This window comes from Callionymus lyra, chromosome 13 (assembly GCF_982586985.1).
Source record: "Callionymus lyra chromosome 13, fCalLyr1.hap1.1, whole genome shotgun sequence".
Taxonomy (NCBI): domain Eukaryota; kingdom Metazoa; phylum Chordata; class Actinopteri; order Syngnathiformes; family Callionymidae; genus Callionymus; species Callionymus lyra.
In genome coordinates this window covers 26622604-26645782 of record NC_141830.1, presented here as the reverse complement: position 1 = coordinate 26645782, position 23179 = coordinate 26622604, and the positions used below count along the sequence as shown (strand labels likewise).

Sequence of the window (23179 nt, the reverse complement as noted above, 5' to 3'; positions counted from 1 at the left end):
TGTGTTGATGAAGCTTCATGAAACACTGTCATTATCTTCAGAGTCCACTAGATGGTAGTCATGTGTTGATGAAGCTTCATGAAACAGTGTCATTATGTTCAGAGTCCACTAGATGGTAGTGATGTGTTGATGAAGCTTCATGAAACAGTGTCATTATCTTCAGAGTCCACTAGATGGTAGTGATGTGTTGATGAAGCTTCATGAAACAGTGTCATTATCTTCAGAGTCCACTAGATGGTAGTGATGTGTTGATGAAGCTTCATGAAACAGTGTCATTATCTTCAGAGTCCACTAGATGGTAGTGATGTGTTGATGAAGTTTCATGAAACAGTGTCATTATCTTCAGAGTCCACTAGATGGTAGTGATGTGTTGATGAAGCTTCATGAAACAGTGTCATTATCTTCAGAGTCCACTAGATGGTAGTAATGTGTTGATGAAGCTTCATGAAATAGTGTCATTATCTTCAGAGTCCACTAGATGGTAGTGATGTGTTGATGAAGCTTCATGAAACAGTGTCATTATCTTCAGAGTCCACTAGATTGAGTCTGATACGTGACTCTGTGGACTGGAGTGAGAGGAACCACTTGCAGCTGAACACCTCAAAGACCAAGGAGCTGGTCTTGGACTTCGGGAGGTCCAGGACAAAGCCACGTCCAGTGTCCATCAGAGGCGACGAGGTGGAGATAGTTGACAACTATAAGTACCTCGGTGTGTGGATGGACAGTAAACTGGACTGGTCCTGCAATACAGACCATGTATATAAGAAGGTTCAGAGTAGACTGTACTTTCTGAGGAGGCTTCGATCATTTAACATCTGCAAGAAGCTCCTCTGCATGTTCTACCAGTCTGTGGTGGCCAGTGTCCTGTTCTATGCTGTGGTGTGTTGGGGTGGAAATGTGTACAAGAGGAGTGTCAACAGGTTGGACTGGTTGATCAGGAGGGTTGGCTCTGTGGTTGGAATGAAGCTGGACTCACTGGTGACAGTTGCTGAGAGGAGATCATTGAACAAACTACTGTCCATCATGGACGATGACAGTCATCCTCTGAACACTGTCATCAGTGAGCAGAGAAGCAGAATGAGTGCACGAATGCTCCTACCCAGGTGCAAAACAAATAGACTCAGGGACTCATTCATTCCTCAGGCTATTAAATTGTACAATTCTGAGTTCGGGGGCAGGAGTGGAGTGAGAGTATCTGGATGTTCTGTTCTATGTTATCAGAATCAGAATCAGAAAACCTTTATTAGTCCCGCGAGGGGAAATTCGGTTTAACAACAGCAAGAGAAATAAAAACACCCAGAAATAAAAACGAGAAAGAAAATCTAAATAGAATAAAAGATAAATCTGCGCTATATAATATATACACAATCATATTTACATAAATAACAAGAGGTGCAGTTAAATAGTTATCTTGGTGTGTTCTTGTTGTGGAGTCTGATGGCAGCAGGGAGGAAAGACCTGCGGTACCTCTCCCTCACACTATGTTAGTCTTTGTATCCTTTGTCTTTGTTGATTTCCTTGACCTATGTTCTTTGTCTTTATCTTTAGACTTAGATTGTGTCATCTTGTTCTTTCTCTTTATGTTCTTCTTCTTATTTTATATTTTATTTATTATTTTTTATTGTTTATGAAAAATTGCTGGCTATTGGAAAAAAAACAATTTCAATAAAGTTTTACCTACCTACCTACCTAGATGGCGTCTCTGCACTTTTTGTTTCGAAGTGTTTTAATTAAACATCATTTTTAAACTGATGGCGCCACCTACTGACCTCTGAACAACATGACACTGCTTCATGATCACTAGTCAAAACAAAAAAAATGATTCAAAGAAATGATTGACATTATTCATTTGATTTCCTAAAGAAATCACAGTATGAGAGACAAGTTAACTTTAATAAAAGAAAAAAAAGAGTCTAAAGAGGAGGGAAGTCCTGGCCAAGCCTTCGTTGTAATAGACAGGTAATGGAGGAAAATGAATGATGATCACTAATGAAAGAGGGACGAGGGAAGGCGGTGTTTCCAACCATGTCACATAATTTTGACTGTGATGAATGAAAGTAAATGAACTCAAAAGTAAACTGTGTATTCATCTCAGACAGTATCGTTTATCACCTACTGACCTGTCAGGCGGATTAATCAATTAATGCTGGCACTTTAATCCATCTTCAGCCTTTGTATGGACTTCATAGTGAATATTCAATACATGGGATGAATTTCATAAGAACCAGGGAAATGAATGAATGGACGTTTAATAAACTGTTATCTTCACTATCTGGTAATAAGACGCACACAAGCGCATTTGTTCTGAGGAGACAATTTTACATTCACAACTGTTTTTGAAACTTTTTTAAAAATGCTTTTCTCCCCGTTTATTAGACTCACATATGGATGAAGATGAAGACTTTTTGAACAGGAAAGAGAGAGAAAGAGAGGAAGACAGTTAATTACGTTTTATTTTTAAGATAATTAGTTAAGAGACTAAGATGACAGACAGGTTTTGTAAAATAAAAACCAGGTAAAAAAAAGTCTGCTTGCATTTAAATCATTAAATTGACAGGATATACTTGTACTAATAAACAATTGGGTACTCGTTCAAAAATTAGAAATCAATTTAAATTAAATATTTCACATGTTTTTTTTCTTTCCAAATTGCCTTTATTAAAAGCTGCCTCAAGAAGAAAACTTAAAAAAAAATGCATTTCGTAATTAGCTTTCCTTTAAAAACATGTTTTTTATTTCCTGTTCCACCTGCATCTAGTGAAGTCAAATCTTTTTATAATCTGGTCTCTACAGATAAGGGAATGTGACTGAACAGCTGCAGCAACACCTGAAACACATACTGCAATAAAATATATTTTATGTGAACACAAAATATTCATAACGATTCATAATAAATATGTTTTTCATTATTAATTGTTTATAGATGTAGACTTCACTCAGTTTTACGACTCGGTTTAAATTATTATTTTTTATTAATGCTGAGACTATTGTATTAGAATATAATAATTCCAATACACGTATCTATTTTAATTTAGATAAATAAATTACTGACACTCGTTTCTTCTCCTCAAGTTTGTATTTCTCGCGGACTTTGCGAGCATCACGTGACCGAACCAGCTGATCTGGAAGAAGGAAATAAACGCCTTCTTTGTGACGTCATTCTCATGCTACGGCGCGCCATTTGTGTCTAGCAGCAAAAGCGCGGACAGCTGAAACATTGGTGAAAACAAAGGTAATGTTCCGTTTTCCTTCGCGCTACCACACACCGGTGACGAGGATTTAAACCCAAGACTTGGAATATAATTCCGTGGAAGCGTCTTACGCGCTGCCTTCGTCGCATTGCTGAGAGTTTCATGGCCGTGTGTTAGCATTCTTTTTGGGCCTCTGTGCCGCCGTCGTTTCCCCGAGCTGGGGGGAAAACTAGACCCGCCCGTGTTGCTCTCTGATTGGCCCTAAACGGAATTAGAACAACGTCATTGGTCTACTCCCACGTCGATCACTGTACAGCGAAGGAACGTGTTGCTAGTCAGCAGTAAGGTGTAATCGCTGCACTGAGCACTTTAATAACAACTATAATAAATAAAAACGGTACTTATACTTCACTTATTGCACTTGAGCCCGTAGTTTTTTCTGGTTTCGAATTGCAAAATATCGGAAGAAGACTTACCACAACTTGGCGTTACTTCCTGACTATGGAAAGAGTGACAAGAGTGATCAGATGTATCTTAAAAAAAAACGAATAATTGATTTAATATTCCCTGTTCTTACGTCTTTTTTAACGTCTGAGGCTGAAGAACGATTCAATTCCTATTTCACAGGTATCCCAAAAACAATAATAATTGACATCTGATCACTCATGAATAAACAAATCCATAAAAGCAAAACTAACTTGCTAACCTACATTTATTTATTTACGTTTTTGTGTGATATGTTAATATTAATTGAGTCACAATTTCTTAAATATATTTGAAAGATAATGGGGGTAAAAAATGAATCGACTTAACGAGATGTATCAATATCTTCTTATTACAAAAGTAATACAGAGTTATTGTATTATGGAGTTCATTTAAAACATAGTTTTGGAAAAAAAAACACATCCAAAACGCCACCAACAATCCTCTTAATAAATATTTTCTAAATTATAAATACACATGATGCTTTTGCTTTATCATACTTTTATTATGTATTCTGTTTCTGTCATAACTTTTCTCCATCATAATATTCTGCAGTCATGGTGCGTTTTTTTAATCTATTTATACTGTAAACTTTGACTAATCTATTCCTCTTTTCTGCAAACAATCGAAACAGCTTTATTTTAAGCATTTATGGTTGAAAAGGTGGTTGTGCATGTAACTTGTTATTACCAACAACATGTATAATTTATAATAATAGTTTTGTTTACTTTTTCGTTTAGTCTATATTAAATACATATACAAACAATATTCATTAATACATACAACATATGTTCATTGTGAAAAGCGCCTTTAAAGAATATGTATTATTGTTATTGTGAAAATACAACGGCAATGTCTTATATGGCCACTAGATGGCGCTATTTAACCGTTTGTTCTCAGGCAAAGTTCATTACACTTGAAACTATGAAGTATAAGCCCAGAATCCAAAAGTAAAAAAAAAAAAGCTTGTTTTAAAATTCTTCACTTTAATTATTTCAAATTAACACATTCTTTGTTTTCTGTGTTTAACAAGGTTTCTGATCAATCATCTTTACAGTGTCAGCGATCGAGTCAAGCTATGCCATGGATAAAACACTGAAGCCGGAGGAAGAAGTGAACAACTTGCCTGAAGATGAGCGGCAGGATAATGAAGCAATGGAAGAGTCAAAAGAAGTTTCTTCAACTAAGCCCGATGATGCTGAAATGGCCGACGAGGGGCCTCGAGATCCAGCGACTAGGATATGCTCCGCATGTGATTTCGTTGCGAAATCAGAAAGATCGCTGAAGATCCACTTCGCCAAAAAGCACAGGAAGGTCAGCCAGGAGGAGACGGATCCCACTCTGGATTCATCTGACGTTGAAAGAGTCGAGCCGCCCCAGAAGAAGCGATTGCGACCAGTGGCCGAACACGATGAGCCGGAAAGAACCCTGAAGGAGAGCGACGTGATGTCTTACAAACAGACGCATCAAGAGGAAGCGGCGACGCTGGAGAGAAGGATCAGCAAACGCACACCTAAACCTAAAGTCTTCTACTCCTGTGACTACTGCGGTCAAGAGTTCAGGGACAAAGATCCTTTAGATGTCCACATCCAGAGATATCATAGCAAAGACACACAATACACATGTAAGTGTTTGTCATTATTACACATTATCTTATGTTTAATTTGAACACCCAACTGAAGAACGATCAGTCATAATAAAGGGGTGTATGAAAATATAAATATGATATTTAACTGTATCTATATTGTATCAATATTCAACAGCAATGTATACATTTTTTATTTACAGTACGGCTTTAAACATAGTTGGCAAAGGTTTTTACATCCTCCGCAGCTAAAGGAACAATTAAGGCCAGTGAGATGACTGAGGATGAGAGGATACTGTTGACTACAGCAGCTTTTAAGATGATGTTTGGACAAATATTTGCTTTCAATTTTATTAATTAAACCAAAAGAAAGTGGAAAAATCACAATATGTCAATAAAATTCAGTGTCTCTTAAAATTAAATAAATTGTGCAAATGTATCAAAATATATTGCATCGAATCGACCAGTAAGATTAGTTAAACACTAAATCCCTAGTTTTTATGTCTAAGCCTGGGATTTTTAATTATGTTATCTTGTTTATCTTATTATGTCCATCATCTCTATCGTCCTGTAATGAGAATTAAAATCATTCAAGAGCTTTAAACAGATATTCATTTCTTCAAGTTAAAATTCACGCAAAAACTAAATCAAGTACAATACATGTTTATTTAATCTTTCCAATGATAACGTGCGGTTCAACAGGCTTTTCTTTTCAGAAAGATATACACATTATAAACGTCAACATTTAAGCTATATTCAAAATGTGAGGGAAGAAAATGAATAGATGTTTGTACTTCAAGGAGAAGTCTTTTGTACAGCACGATTTATTGTTCACGGTTAAAAATCGTCCATTATTTTCATGAATATGTTTATATGATGCAACCAAATCTTTAGACAAATGCAAAAAAGTATTGTTTTTATAATGTTTCTCTGTCTTTTAGTTGATGCTGATGAGGACATGGTTAAGGATGAACAAGAAACCCAAGATTCCACGGGCTCATTGGTGCTGACCAAAGTTCTTTCTAAGCGACCCCAGATCAGCCCCCAGCTAACCTGCGAGCACTGTGACATCACGGTAAGCTCGCAGGCATTGCTGGAGAACCATGTTCAAGTTCACCACCCGGACATAGACTGGTATCACTGCAAACTGTGCAACTTTTTCACGGCGACAATAACCTGGATGAAAAGACATTTGTGGTCGGAGAGCCACAAGTCGCAGCCGAGTAAGGAGCCGCTACCAAAGTCTCTCGCTTTTGAGAAATACGTGGAGAGGGTCAGCAGAAGCCGAGCCGGGGAGGGCGGCCTCATGTCCGGCGGGGCTTCCATCGATGTCGGACACGCAAAACCTTCACCGGAGAAACGTGTTGAGACCGGAGAAGCGGGGCTCGCGGAGAAGGATGAGCTGGAAAACGCACCTCCTAAGAGGAAGCGGGGAAGACCGAAGCAAGAGTCCAACAACACCTGCGAGCACTGTGGTTTAGTTGCGTCCACCGCTGCCAACCTCCTCGTACACGTGCGACGCAAACACAGCAAGCAATACGCCTACACCTGCAACCTCTGCAGCTACAACTGTGTCACCAAAGGCGATATGGACCGTCACTGCATCACCATCAAGCATGTCAAACGGGCAAAAAAGATCAATCCTGCGAGTACTTGCGCGATCACTTCTGTCCCCGAAACGACGCCCTCGGTCCAAGAATCCACTGTAAAGGATGAGCAGAAGTCCGAGAGCTCTGATTCCAAAGAACAAAGCACCGCAGATCACACTCCGTCCGACGCAAATCAGCAAAGATTGGAATATGATCATGTTTATCCTTGCAGCCAGTGTGAATTCGTAGCTCAGACGATAGTCTCTCTTGAGCTACACGTCAAAAGAAAGCACACCAATGAGTTTGAGTATGTTTGTCTAGCTTGCAGCTATTATGCAGTGACAAGCAGAGACATGGTTCGTCATGCCAGCACCGAGAAGCACAAACAGAAGAGAGAGGCTTATACGCAGAAGGAATCCTCCAGAGACAAGGCAGGAGATCCAAAACCTGATGGCGATGTCGCCCAAAATAAAGCCAAAAGTCCTACAAGTGCAAACCAAACCGAACAAAATCCATTAGATCCGATTGAAACCAGTCAACATGAAGGTTGTTCAGCTGCTGCTGAAGAGAACAAAATGAACATCGTCACTGTAACCATGGGTGTCGAAGAATCTCATCCCGAAACCTCCCAAAGCCAAGAGTCGGGGCCAAAAAAAGTTCCCCCCAACGATCAACCACTTGTCTCAAAGCAGCAAGACCCGAAAGAAAGCGAGAAACAGATGGTGATGGCTGTGAGAACATTTGCGGGATCACACGTTGATCGACACATGTCGAGAGCGCCGCCATTCGATGCCTGCATCGTATCCGCCAAGTCTTTTCCTGTGCAGGCAATGCCGGAAGAGTTGGATCTTGATGCTAACACCACGGTTCCCGGTGAATCATCCGGCGCCTCCAACTTTGGACATGACTATCCTCACGTCAAAAAGATCAACGTGAAAGAAGTGGAGGGTCGAGGAGAAGCCTCTAGCAGCAACAACCGAATACGCTGTGAAGACTGCGGGTTCATGGCTGATGGAATCAATGGTCTGAATGTTCACATATCAATGAAACACGCGTCTAAGGAGAAGCACTTCCATTGTTTGGTTTGTGGCAAGTCGTTTTACACCGAGAACAACTTGCATCAGCACCTCAACAGCGCCGCACACCTGCGGATCGAACAGAGCTGCGTGGAGGAGCTTCCGGACGGCGGGGCCAACTTCAAGTGCATGAAGTGCACGGCTCGCCTCGACTCGGAGCAAGACCTCTTCGTTCACATCAAGGAGAAGCACGTGGAGCTACTGAGGGAGGTCAACAAGTATGTCCTGGAGGACACCGAGCTGATCAATCGCGAGAGGGAAGAGAACCAGGGCAGCGTTTGCAAATACTGTGGCAAGGTGTGCAAGAGCAGCAATTCCATGTCCTTCCTGGCGCACATTCGAACGCACACAGGTGAGGTTCATTAATAATTGTGTTTAGTTCTGTATCACATACTTGCAGATAATAAAGCCCGTAATTTGATTGACTCCAAAAACTAAAATTCCAAAATAATATGAATTCTAAGCCTATGACCTGGGGGAACTCTTTACAAATCGTGGCAAATGTGTCAAAATATATAAAGAAAGTTTTACGGTGCATTTCCTTATTTTATTCCCTCCTCATTATTTGTTAAGCTTTTCGGGGAATCGTGGATATTTTTCTGTTTGGCACTCAAGTCTTTCTTGATGTATGCAGCCTCATATTTTCCAGTTTTATATCGTTCCAGTTTCAGTTTCAGTTTAATTGTCTTAGCTTTTTCAGCTGAAGAGTCTTCCACGGCAGGACTGTTGGTCTGCTGTTTCTCTATATAGTATGGCTGTGTATTGGCAGGAATCTGGCCATACTATGTGATCTGATCCAGCCTCACACCCAGCTAGGGCTCTGAGGTCTGTGGATCAGAATCTACTGATGGTTCCTCGCACAGGATTCAGGACCAGAGGAGAAATCCTTCCAGACTGTTGCTCCTAAGCTTTGGAATTATCTCTGTGTTTGATGATCTCCTTCAAGAAACATCTCAAGACATTTTTATTTGTGCAGGCTTTTCCTTGATTTTCTGAGACTCCTGTGTTTGTCTCAGTGTTATCTTAAGTATATATTTTATTGGGTATTGCTTTTATTATTTATTATTTATTAAGAGCTTTGTGACCCTGGTCTAGAAAAGCGATCTACAAATATAATTTACTTACTTACTTACTTGTATATGTATCATGATACAGGGGCAGCGGTACAATATATTTTGATATTGTAGTAACAAGGATATATGTGTAGTATTGTCAAGTACTTGACTCGGGTGTTGTAGAATTTACAGATCATATGACTCTTGACAAAGTCGTAACTGCTTTCATTTGTTTTCAAATTTTTCAAAATATGTCCAAACATCTGCTTTTAAAGATGCTGGAGTCACCTGTATCCTCTTGTACTCGGTCATCGCCCTGATCTCGCAGGATTTGTAATGTTCATTTAGCTGCAGAGGACAGAGTGACTGCTGCCATCTAGAAGCCTGAGGGTTAATAGTAAGAGAAAAACTAACAAACGGCATGAATATTTAATAGTAAATAAATGTATTATTTTATTTTAAACACATTATTGAGCTATAAACCATTGGTGATCTATGGTAAAACAACATCAACACAGTGCTGTTGTAGATCATGTCATGTGGAAAATAATATCATACATTCTGTGCATATACAGAAACCTGTTGATTTTGTGTTTTCTAGCTACAAGCTACTTGGTAACAGCAAGTGACTTTTTCCACAAGTGGTGTGTTTAGGTACAACAATTAGGAAAAAAATAATAATATTGTGTATAATATTGTATCATATCATATAAATGTCATTCTTCTTATTGCCTCCTTAGTCGTTGAGGCTCTTGTTCATCTCAGTCTTTCAAAAAAACAAATTTTCTTGAACAACATTCTTACTTTTATCGTTTTTCTCATCTTACCTTAAACACTGACATCTTTATAGGTCACCATATCAACATACAGTATACACAATCTACTTAGTAAGGCATGAAACACAGCGTTCAATAGTGTATTTAAAAAGTGGTTCTTGATATTTTTTTAAAGGCCAAGATCAATAATGGTGTGAATATCAAGGTGGTAACCTGTTGCATCAACTTGAAGACGGCAATGCTTGCATTTAGACCTATTGACTTCAGTATCTGTCCATGTCATAATCCTGAATCTGACAAGGATTATGAGGATCTCATCCGTGAACGAGCAAAACAAAATGTACACTCTCAGAATCAAGATCTTAACCGGCGTCCGTGGCCCGAGGAAAACGTGCACTTCTATTTGCTGCAAGCAGGTTATCGTCGTCTCCGTTGAGGTGAATGTAAAGACGGATTGAGCTTCAGATCGCAGCAGAAGAGACGCTAATGGACCCCAGATTGGGATTCCCTGAGCAACGCTTGGCCAGAGACATGCGCGACTTATAATTGATGTGTCCATTACCAAGACTCAGTTGTAATTATAGTCAATAAGTCTCTGTAAATGTGTTAAAGCTTAGGCTAAAAGCATCCAAGGTCCAAAGAGAGGTGGGCTAATAATTTAAAATAATCAATGCAGACGTATTCAAAGCCTTTAATTTCCCTTGTGTCTGTATGTCCATGCTTGTGTGTGTGTGTGTGACGCATGTGTAGAGGATGTGCATATGTGTCAGCTTCCATGGATAGTTGATTATCCCCAATCCATTAAGATTCATCTTGTCATTAATAATGCAAAGCAGGTTTGCTGGGCGTGCTGCTTCGACAAGCAACGTCCAGCAGGTTAAGAACACGGGCTATTCCGTTTCTTTTCACTGGCCATGAGAATTAATTGCTTTTAAACTGGGCTAAATGTAGCAACGAGATGTGAGGGCACCATCAATAAATGCCCTTCACAGCCTTGAGAGGGCCAACACCTTTTCCAACTAAACTTTAATGAGAGTTTAATTGAATTCCACACGGTGTGCTGATACAAAGTGTTGTACGACTATGGTTCCATTTGTGAAGGTGTGAGGTAAAAGCTGTGACAGTTGGTGGATGATCTTGCTTCTTTGTTTCAGGCTCACTCGCACCAAATTATTTTAAAGTTGCATTTGTTTAAAGTATGACAAGCATTATACAGAGCTGCACAAGTACATTTTGGACATAAAATGTACATGTGAAACTTAAAAAAAAAAAAAAAAATCTGCTAAAATTGTTTCACAGGCCACAACAATGTTTTTTTCATTTTCTCATACTTGAAGGTATGGCTGTGTATTTGCGGGGTCTGTGATGGGATTTATTATGATACTGCAGGAACAAGGATATATGTGTAGTATTGTCGAGTACTTGACTCTGGTGTTGTGATAGTGTAGTAACAAGGATATATGTGTAGTATTGTCGAGTACTTGACTCTGGTGTTGTGATAGTGTAGTAACAAGTATATATGTGTAGTATTGTCCAGTACTTGACTCTGGTGTTGTGATAGTGTACTAACAAGGATATATGTGTAGTATGGTCCAGTACTTGACTCTGGTGTTGTGATAGTGTACTAACAAGGATATATGTGTAGTATTGTCGAATACTTGACTCTTGTGTTACACAATTTACAGAACACATGACTCTTGACGAAGTCGTAACTGCTTTCATTTGTTTTAAAATCAAAATATGTCAAAACTTAAAAGCTGCTGGAGTCGATTGTATCCTCGCGTCCTCAGCCATGGTCGGGATCTTGCAGGATTTAATTGTTACTTTATCTGCAGCAGACGTACTGACGTATTTTTATACACACTATCTTCAACACATGAAATGTAAACCATTAAATTACTACGATGAGAATAAAATACAATTTGAAAGCAAAAAAAACCCTTAAAACAATACAATGCTGTTGAATTTCAGGACAGTTCCGTATGAAAAATATTGTTATATTTTAGAACATCGATAGATTCTTACACCTCTACTTAAAGGTATTTGATTTTGCGAAACTATTTGTTCTAGCTTAATTTTTCAATAAATGGTTCAACTTGCTTTCTTCAGACTTTTTCTCAAATCCAAGCATTAAAACTGAGCTTCTCATTCAGAGGCAACACTTTAATTGACAATATCATGGAGAATCCTAAATCCCATTATTGTTGATTTAAGTTATATTAATAAGTATATTATATTAAGAGTTTTACATGTTATATTAGTACATTTTTCACAAGGATCTCTGGCTGGTAACTGAGGGAGCTCAGAGAGGGAAGCACAGAAATAATTTCCATGTAAATAAGTGGTAAAAGGTAGTACTTTACTTTTTTCTGTAGACTGAAGTCACCTTCAACTAAAGTCAAAGTGTATTGCTGGAATCTGACTGCTTAAAGGTATAAGAATTAAAGGTTACAATTTTGATTAATTGGGAACCCACTCAGGTCTTATTAACGGTATAATTCATTTTTCAACCAAATGCCATAATTCTTGAATTTTAAGGTCACCGCCATAGTGTTACTTAAGAAAATGAAACCTGCTACATCTTAGATCCTGATCGCTGACAACATGTCAAGGGCACATTTTTTCCCCAACTATTAAAAGAATTCCCTTTTCTCAATTTACAGCTTTTTAGTCAATTGAATTATGTCCACTACTTATCTGGAACTGGGTTGCACGAGAGAGACGATGCGTTGTCAATGCACAAAGAGGCGTTTAAATCTTGTGAAATGCTCTTCTTAATTGAGCTCCTGGTTTTCTCTTTTTATATGTAGTTTATTATATCCCCTGTTTTGAAATAGATGTTATTGTTATTAATCAATATCACCTCCTTCGTTTAAAAATACATTTTACTCAAATGTATTTTTGGGGACTTTGTCATTGATTTTGTAGTTGCCTCATTATGGTGAATCAATTGCCCTTTCTGTTGTGGTGATCCATTCTAGTGGTTTGTTTATAGGTCTGTAGAGCAGCACAGTGGGGGTCTGCCAGTTTGAGAGCTGGGAGCATGTCCAGATCCTTTTAATTAAGACATAGATTTTCATCCACTTGATTTATCTGTAAAATCAGAAGGTAGTGGTGGGGTGCACAGAGAGTATTTTTCACTTCACGACCAGTACATAACACAAACACGCGATCTCGTTTTGGCAATTTAGAGTTCCTGTTTAAATGAGCATTTTCTTTTTTGGAAATTCACTGAAATCGGCTCAGTTTAGAGCCAGACACTAGAGTGACTAAATAAACAAGTGCACATAATACTTTTCCTCATAATACTGAATACCTTTTAAGTGCATATTGAGGGATTCATTACGTGCTACTGCATGTGTTGGACACAGGACGAGCTCATGTTACACATAATACAAACAATAAATTCATTTTTGTCAATTTGAAATCTCCATTAATCCTATATTTTATTGAACTTTGGAGTGCTAATCATACAGGCCCCCACCCTATATCAATATTTTTTACAAACATTTAATATACTAAAATGTATTATAGTTTATTTTAATAAAATGTTTTAGAAAAACATGACCATGGTTTAAAATGTAAACGATTATATAAACGGTGAGAATGGAATTAGGGTTTGGTATTGGCGTGAATCTGGGGGTATGATTGGTATCACGATACAGGCTCAAAGATACGATAAATTGGGAAACGGTAGGAACAAGGGTATATTTGTAGTATTGTCGAGTACTTAAGCACTTAACTAGTACTTGGTGTTGAAGTATTTACAGACCAGTCGTTACTGCTTTCATTTGTTTTCAAACCAAAATATGTCCAAACCTCAGCTTTAAAAGTCGCTGGTGTCCACTGTATCCTCTCATCCTCAGTCATCACCGGGATCTTGTGGGATTTCTTTTGTTCCTTTAGCTGCAGAGGACATAATGACCGCTGCCAAAAAAAACGGTGTAAATATTTGCAGTTAACTTATAGATTAAAACAAATAAAATGTTCTTAATTTAGACACATTATTGATCCATAAGTTATAAAGTAACAATGGTAACACATAAAATATTATTTAAAAGACAAAGAAGTCGATTCAATTTTTAGAAAAAGAATATGATGATATTATCAACCCTAAATGAAACATTATAATTTCTCAATACATGATCCAGATCATCCTAAATCAAGGTTTAAGTATGTAATTGGCATTAGTTTTCATTATAGTATAAAAATGTGTTCTGGCTCTGACTTGTATGCATGCAAGCTCGTGGCACGGTGAGTGATACATTGCATGAGGTTCTTTTCCTCCTCTTGAGGAAATGAATTAATCATTCCTTGTCTCATCTGGAATGTGAGGGGATCTACATCGCCCCTGTGTGGATGGCAATATTAATTTAACATGACACTGCATTGATGGTCAATTTCAGTTTCACGGAGGCTGTTTAAGTAGAGTGGTGGAGTATTAATGTGATAAGATGTGAGAGACGTAGCATCTCCGTCTGCCGTGTCTCTTACTCAGCCAACCATCTGAACAAATCATTTCCTGAACGCTGTGCTCACCTTAAGTTTTGTTTTTAAAGGTGTATGACTGAGTCTTGATGTGTAATAGGGCAACATACTCAGGGTGTTTTGTCCAAAGGGATGTTTTGTATTGATTAAAATGTATTGTTAAGAATCTGTTGATGCGATATGTATCACGATACAGGAATAACAATACGATATATTACTATATGTTGTGATACTGTAGCTGCTGTTTGTCTTTATACTATGGCTGTGTATTGGCAGGAATATGGCGATACTATATTTATCACGATACAGGGTAAACAATACACTATATTTTGATGCTGTTGTAACAAGGATATATGTGTAGTATTGTCGTAACTGCTGTCATCTGTTTTCAAAACCAAAATATGTATATATATATATATATATATATATATATAACATCAGCCTTGGAAGCTGCTGGTCTCACTGTATCCTCTTGTCCTCAGTCGTAATCTTGGAGGATTATGTTACTTTAGCTGCAGCGGACGTAATGACTGAATTTTAAGACCAAATGACTCTTGACAAAGTTGAAATAAAGTTGTTTTTTAAATACAAAATTCAAAATTTGAATTGAATTTCCAAACATCTGATTTAAAAGCTGCTAGAGTCCACTGTATCCTCTTATCCTCAGTCACCCTGGGAATCTCGCATTTTTTAATTTTATTGTTCCTTTAGCTGCGGAGGACATAATGTCTGATGTTATCTAGCGGCCAGAAAAAAATTAACAACTCAATGAATATTTGAATGTGTATTGTAAATAAAAATCTCTATTGAATTATTAAAGATAATAACTATGATTGGAATAAAATATGATTTGAAGGGAAAAAATTAATAAATTTAATTAGATAATAAAAAAAAAACACGATACAGTGTTGTTGAATACTGATACAGTATCGTGAATATATAATTTAGATATTTAAGTGTATCGATATTTTCTTTCACCCCTGGTTTTAACTTATTTTCGCAGATGTAAGTTATGGTTTTAGTCACGCTGATTTGAGTTTTGCTTCTTGTAAATATAGTTTTATTAACACATTAATATTTGTGTTTATTTAACAAAGTAAATGATTGGTGCTAGTGTCGCCTACCCTTCTGTGTTTGTAGAGCTTGTTAGCACCAGCTTTAGCTTTCAATCTTTGTTACCAGCTCAAAATTCTCTGTGTCGTTCTGTCAGCTCATATTAAGTGAACCGTATATGATCAATTTATAAATCTCCACAAGGTGCTTAATCAAATCAGCCGCTGCCGTGGTAGAAATATTATACTCCTGGATGTTAACGCAAAGACGTCAAAATGCATAATGTCTGTAGCATTAGAAAGAACTGAAACTGCCTGAGCATAAGGAAATTAAATAACCTTCTTTATTTTGTCAGGTCACTGACTTCATTTGTTATGGTTCTGCTAGTTTGTTGTTTCCACTTTTTTTAAACAAATGTCCATGTCCTCGACACAAAGCAAGTAAGGTATGACAAAAATAATATTGGCTTTCAAAATCTTTTTTTTTGTAGTAGTAGTAGTTACTTTATGGTTTATATTTAAAACAAAATGTTTTTAAACTCATAATTAACCTTTGTTCATTTTTGTGTGTCAACTAAACTCCCGGCCGCTAGATGGCAGCAGTCTTTACATCCTCCGCAGCTAAAGAAGAAAAGGGAATCCCAAAAGATCCCAGCCATGACTGAGGACGAGAGGATACAGTAACTCTAGCAGATGTTTGGACATATTTTGGTTTGAAAACAAATGAAATCATTTAAGACTTCGTCAAGATTCATGTGGTCTGTAAATACCTAAAACACCAGAGTCAAGTACTGGACAATACTACACATATATCCTTGTTACTACACGATCACAACACCAGAGTCAAGTATTCAACAATACTACACATATATACTTGTTACTACACTATCACAACACCAGAGTCAAGTGCTGTGTCACAAATCGCATACTTCTCTTAGTATACTATAAGTTAGTATGCATCAGGATAGTGTATATACTAACTAGTATGCAAATTCTCCACAGATATGTATGTCTCAAATCAAACATTGCTGCTACGCACTAACCGGAATTGAGGTGACAGCTTCTTCTTCTACTTCTATTTAACAATGTTTCAACCAGCTGTTTGAACGCTATCGCCGACACCTGCTGGCAGCACGTTTTGCAAGTTTGGAAAAATAAAAAAATAAAAAATATGAAAAATCGAAATATTCGCGAGATATTTAAGCTGGTATCAGCACCGAAGACGTGTCATCCTCCTACTGCTTCTGAAAATGCACTTGTAAGTATATGCATATATATGCATATATATACAACGTAACTTCTGTTTAAAACGTCATTAAGATGGCAGCCGTTTAGGGTAGATAGTGTCCATCGAACCATAGTCAGTTTTGTGGGCGTTTTATTACGCCAATTTAGTGTGCATGGCGCAATAAGAATTGAGACGCACTTGTGTGCTAAAAATACTAACTTTGAGTACGCTAGTATGCGATTTGAGACACAGCAAAGTACTGGACAATACTACACATATATCCTTGTTACTACACTATCACAACACCAGAGTCAAGTACTGGACAATACTACAGATATATCCTTGTTACTACACTATCACAACACCAGAGTCAAGTACTCGACAATACTACACATATATCCTTGTTACTACACTATCACAACACCAGAGTCAAGTACTCAACAATATTACACATATATACTTGTTACTACACTATCACAACACCAGAGTCAAGTACTCAAAAATACTACACATATATCTCTGTTACTACTGTATCTCAATATGTTGCAACAATTGTATTTTTGTATAGTTTCGGCAGGTTCTTGACAATAAACGTGTCTACGAAGCAGTGAGGGCAATTGTTTTGAGGTGAAAATAAAGGAAGGAAAAACTGAAGAAAATGTTGTTTACTGGAAAAAGGAGTGCAAATGATAATGTCACAGTTTAAAACGTCCAATCTCTCAAGGCTGATATCGAGCATATGAAAGCAGAAGCAGCTGGAACAGCTCCTCTCTTAAATGACTGATGGCAGGAAAAGGCTTTACCGCTCTCTCGTACGTTACCCCACCCCTGGACTTATTAATGACAATAATTAGGGAGAAACCTTCCTGTGAAGCCCACTAGAGTGATTAGCGCTTTAATGATGAAATGGGAGGTACTGAGCAGAATTGATTTACGTTTCTGCCCTGACCTTTGGAATCCAATTTACGCATCCACAGGATGAGTAGGTACAAGATGAAGGAGATTGACAAGGATATAAAGGGACAGAAGGAATGGAGTGGTGTCACACACCGACCAAGGAGTCATTAGTTTCATATGTACTGTACATATTAATTTCCTATTTCCTGGCATTAACGTAATGGCTTATTGTCACAATGAGAAACATACTGTACATGCATGTCTTTTTTAAGACGTTTTTACTTGTGTTTTTTTTAATAGGATCAAAGCCCTTCATGTGCAAGATCTGCAACTTTGCGTCCGCTCAGCTGGGAGACGCCAGGAACCACGTGAAGAGACATCTCGGAATGAGGGAGTACAAGTGTGACATCTGCGGGTGAGTGAGACCTTCTTTCTATATTCAGTGGAGCTCAGGTGTCTCATCAAGTTTGATCAGTGAAGTCAAAAAATCAAACTGACATCTATATGAATAAATCACTCAACAGATTGTTATCAACTTCCAGAATCAGACACTTTTATTTATGTTTTTTTTGTTGTCAGTACAGGACAAAAGAATAAAAAAAGGTAACACACAAGATAAGCAATAGAAAAACAGAACAATGCATTTAAAACCAGTAATATCTATGTAACTTTGTTGCAACTAAATAATTATATTAATAACTATTGCCAAGTGATGCTACAATCAGGATTGATGCTGTCAATCACTGATGAGAGCCGATCACAGATACACATCACATACAGTGGCCGTATTTTTTAAAATTTAGTTATGATTATTGATACTAGCTATTTGATCTGGAAAATGGAACCTTTGAAATCACCTTAATCAAGCGAACATTTTAACTCAAAGAGGATCAACACAAAGACTCCAGCAGGCACAATCAACTATTCAGTCCGAAGGAAAACTTAATAATGCTTAAATTCTCCTGCTATCGGTAACGCAATTGTTAACAGATTTGCAATATCAAGGCTTTTGTGTATATATCACACAGCATTGCCAAATTAAACACTTTCTAGAAGTAAAAGGATACAGTCAAAGTCAAATGCGATTGAATTAAAGTAAAAAAAAAAAAAAAAATACTAAATAAAATATAACAGAGTAGGGTTAAACGTTTTGTACAAACCAAATATTTAAGTCTTTACCTCTCGTATCATTTATATAATCGTTTAATGGGCTGGTTGAATTGTATGTCAAACATAGTAGCCCAATTTCTACTCAAAAACATTGAAACAGAAAAACAGACTTTATGAGTATCACAGGTAGATTGTTGTACATAAAGAGGAGCATCAGGATGGTCGTCTAGTCGAATGAATTCAATCATTTTTCGGGTTATTTTCTTCGCCTTCTGACTGTTAACCTCATGGGGGTGTTTGCCGATCACATAGTTTTCCAAGGAAATCTGCACATTATGATCAGTGGCTGATTGATCTGAGATGATCTGAACAAATACAAACATATTCAATTAGTATTAGCATCTATTCACTAATTCCCCCTTTTGTCTTAGGTGCTACATAATCCTAATAATTCTATACAAGCCAATAAATACGCTGTGGTGCGATAACGCCGTTTTGTTTTTTTCTTCTATCCTGGTTCTTGTACCCCCTGCATGTAAGACCATATGTTGTTCGACTGGCGCTATTCCCACGATGGAGCTCTTCACTGCCGCGCCATGTTCAAATAGATGTGTTAAGCTGTTTAACATGCAGTCGGGGAATAAAGTAAATTGTGGGATTTCAAGCTTTGAACAAGCGGCGTCTGTGGTTGCACACTCTAAAGGATGAAGACGTATGCGCGGACGCTCCGTCCTCCCTCGGTGTGATTCTGTGTAAACTCTTCCATTTAGTTCAGTCGCCGGCCGATCCTCTTCCTCTGAAGCCAAACGTGTTTATTTGCTCCTGCTGATGTTTGCAAACATATTACAGCTGGAGCAAACAAGCTTTGCCTTGGACAGGAATTTGCTTTTAATGAGAGGCAAGTCTCATGTTTCACAAGCCCTCCAGCTGTAACTGCCTCCTCTCCAAAGTGCAGTTAATGTGTTGACCAAGAGTTTAACGTACATGCACCAACATTCATATAGAACACTTTTCCTGTAGGTCTTTAAAAGGCACTGGTGAACACAGTCCCGGGTTCCACAAATCATGTGGATTGAGGAGCTACGTGCTGCCACTGCCAGCCACTCGTGACAAATCGTCCCTGTGTGTGCTTTCATTACTGACTGATCACCCGGCTATTCCTCGTCTTGACTAAAGAGTCGGCGAACACAAAGAAATCCCCTGAACACCTTAATTAAGACCAGAGCCACACATTCACAATGTCGTTCTCCACACAAAACTTTACGCGTCAAGTGAACCATTGTTTGTTTTATTAAAAAAACGGTTTTACTAATGGATCATAAAGATGTGGGCGTAATGTGTAATGGGATTGTTCTTCTTTTTGACCCACAAAAGTGCAACTACAGTGTAATTAAATGATTAGTATGGAGCAATATTTCTGCTTCACAAAAGAAAAAAATGTATTACTATTTTATTTAAAAGCAATAGCGATACACTAATTTCACAATACAATATATTTTGATACACTTGCATCATTGTCGGAATAATTTTAGGGTTCACTGACATTTAATGATTGTTGTACTCTATTATGGTCGTATTAATAAAACTTAAAATATGTCGTAAATTAGGTTTGGAGTTGACTGTCTCCCCTTGTCCTCAGTCATCACTAGTATTTCGAGGGATTTCATTGTTCCTTTAGCTGCGGAGGACATGAGCACTGCTACCATCTAGCTGCCAGATGTTTAATTTTCAACACAAAAATAAACCAAATAAAGCTAATTATTTTATTGTGTAGATTCTTTGATTTATGATTAAAACAAATGATTTGATGGCCAAAAGAAAATCAACAAATGTACACAGTACTGTTGAATATCAGTATGGTGAAAAAGAAAATCAACGTATATCTTGTTGTTTTTTGATGTGACCTCTCTTGTCGTGGTAGATAAATAAATTGGCATATCGATTATAAAAGGTGTTTCTTTAAGGTTGTTTGTTCATCTTTGTCTTGTTATGTCTCCCAAACCGCACTTTGACCTGAACTAACATTTGTCCTGCAACTTTATTTCAGTCCGTTTTTGATGGTTGAGGATTAAATTATTGTGGATTTAAATAACAAATGATGGGCAAAAATGCTGCTTTTATGGTTTATATTTCACTAGTTTTTTGTCTTTTTGGTTGATGTCACCATTTGTCTCACATTCTTTTAGTTTCCTTCGTATTTACTCTCCAATGAAAGTAAGGAATGTGGATTTAGAAATGTTTATGCCAGAAAAACGGAGCAAGAATAGATAATGTTGAGGGAATTCAACCTTGTGACAACATCTATTAGGGACAATCTTAAACGTGTCCATGTGTCCACAAAAGTACAGTTGAATGACTCGTCTCTTTGGCTAACAGTATTAAAAAAGTATTATCGCTTGAGAGAGTAAACTTCTGGCTCTGCATTATTTTGAGGAATTATATTTCTCATATTTAATTGGTTGAAAAAAATGGTCTCTCATGAAAGAGGATGGATTCCTTGTTAAGTTCCTGGTGTGTTTGGCCCACTGAGGGGTCACCTAATGAGCTTTCTCCTCCCTAACTCCATCATCAGCCAGAAAGGAGATAGATTCAGCATTTCCACCCTCCTGCTTTCTTGCACTCCCCAAAGATGCATGGACATTCAGTGCTGTTTGTAGGTGTTAAATTATGCATAAACCGTCTAAATGTTTTGAGGCATTGGTTTAATATCTCAGCCCGAGTCTTAAAAGTATTAACACTGTTGTGAACATGGATGGTCCTCCTGTGGACGGCCATTTCATGATTATGGCTCGTAAGCTACCCCCTTCCACGCGTCAACGTCAGGAATCTTTCTGAGCCGTAAAAAAAAAAAAAAGGTTGTTTTTTCTTCAGGCACAAACTTCGTGACCTGCTTTTGTCCTGAAGATAACTCCGTGGAACCTGAGGTCAAGTGAAGGAGGGGAAGAGATTTCCATACAAATCAAGATTTAGCGTGTGATTTGACTGCTAGAAGAATGGGGCTAGCTCACGTCGGTGTATTTATGTCCCCGCTGACTTGTTAGATTGTCTGGTCTGTTCCAAGAATAGCCCGTCAGTTCCGCTCCGTGTGGCTCATCCGCTGTAATGTGCCTTAATGCCCGGGCCTTTTCTGCGAGTGTGAGGCCTGGCAGTGACAGTGGATGAGCATCTTAGCTCGCTGCTTATCCAGAGAAAGCCGTCACTTAACTCAACCCCTCTATTGTCTATCCACACCCTTCTCCTCCCCTGACGGGATTCTCATAATCCTCAATAAGATTCTGGTTAGAAGTCCCTGAGAACTATTTTTATGTTTTTTTTTTGTCTCCCTCTCTTACTCCATTCAAACGTTAATGGTTGAGAGGGATTCCTATGAGGATGATTATAATGTCACTGGGCTGATCTCTTGCTGCTGCGAAAATAATTGTACATCATCATTTCATAAGGTGTCACAGGGACAACTTGGTGGCGTGCAATTAAAACCACAGAATATAATAAAGCAAATTACCGCCTGTCAGGCCCATGAACAACACACTTGGTATTTCAGTTGCACTTAATCATGGCGTACATTAGCGGTTTCACTAATATATCCTCGTGTCCCGTTCACCGAACAAAGATGAGCGATTGTGTTATGACAGACAGCTTTGCTGAACATGAGAGCGGTAAAAACTTACACAGGGCATTCTCAACCGTTTCCATTTGTTCGGACAAATTACTCTTTGTGTTTACCCTACATTACCCTACATCAAGATTGTTCACTCTCTTATGCTTGAAAGAATAAAAGAGAGACAAAATAAATCCAAAAATCAGCGTTAAGAGCAGTAGCAGGAGTCGACTGTATCCTCTTGTCCTCAGTCAATGCCTGGGATCTTGCAGGATTTCAATTTTCATTTATGACTTAATGACTGCTGTCATCTAGCGGCCATTTCAATTGTAAATAAAAATTCAAACTATTTTATTTTACACACTTAAGTGAATATAAATAGAAGTGAATATAAATAAACAAAAAAGGATCTCTGATGATTTTGAAAAAAAAAGAAAGAAAAAGAAACTGATAACATAAATTAAAATGGATTTGGTGTTTAATATTATATTATGCTCAAAGAATATTGATGTATATTGGTTTATACTTTTTTTTCTCACATCCCTAATAACAAATAAATGAAAGTCAGTTTGATTAACAAGCGTAACCTTCTTTTTATCTTCATAAATGCACAGCTCATTATAACTGTTGCTTTTGAAAAAAAGGCTATAAGCCATATAGCAGTGTGCAGAGGATGCTTAACTAGAACATTTTCAAATTTAGTTTTAAATAAATGTCTGCATTAGATACTAGACAAATATTAGTTTGTTCTGATTAATACCCTTTATCTTGGAACTTGTGCTTTTATGGGCCTGTATATTGGATAATTTTGCAAGAATAATTTGCAATAACAGAAAACTGTTTTGTTTAATAGTAACAATAATGAATGATCTACACGAATACTTACATTTTATTTCTCAAGGTAAAATATTGTTGAGTAGGAAAATATGTTGCTTGTTGTACAGTATTTCTCCAAGAAGGCGTGTAGTTCTAGTCCTATATAGTTTCTATGATTTTGAGATTCCTCCCACTTCATATTTTCTGTCTCTTTATTACTAAGATTGTCAACATT

At 37.6% G+C, this 23179-nt stretch overlaps 1 protein-coding gene across 2 annotated transcripts in view; it reads left to right on the top strand.

The window, feature by feature from the left end:
* Positions 1 to 3175: 3175 nt before the first annotated feature.
* znf407 (zinc finger protein 407) overlaps positions 3176 to 23179 on the top strand; it is a 172121-nt gene continuing 152117 nt past the window's right edge. The window contains exons 1-4 of one of the 2 annotated variants that reach the window (XM_087805591.1): positions 3176 to 3232; positions 4708 to 5298; positions 6201 to 8276; positions 17721 to 17835. In XM_087805591.1, the coding sequence (XP_087661717.1) occupies positions 4758 to 5298; positions 6201 to 8276; positions 17721 to 17835 (2732 nt within the window). In that variant the 5' untranslated portion in view covers positions 3176 to 3232; positions 4708 to 4757. The remainder of the gene's footprint in view (positions 3233 to 4707; positions 5299 to 6200; positions 8277 to 17720; positions 17836 to 23179) is intronic. The other variant, XM_087805590.1, reaches the window with a different exon arrangement.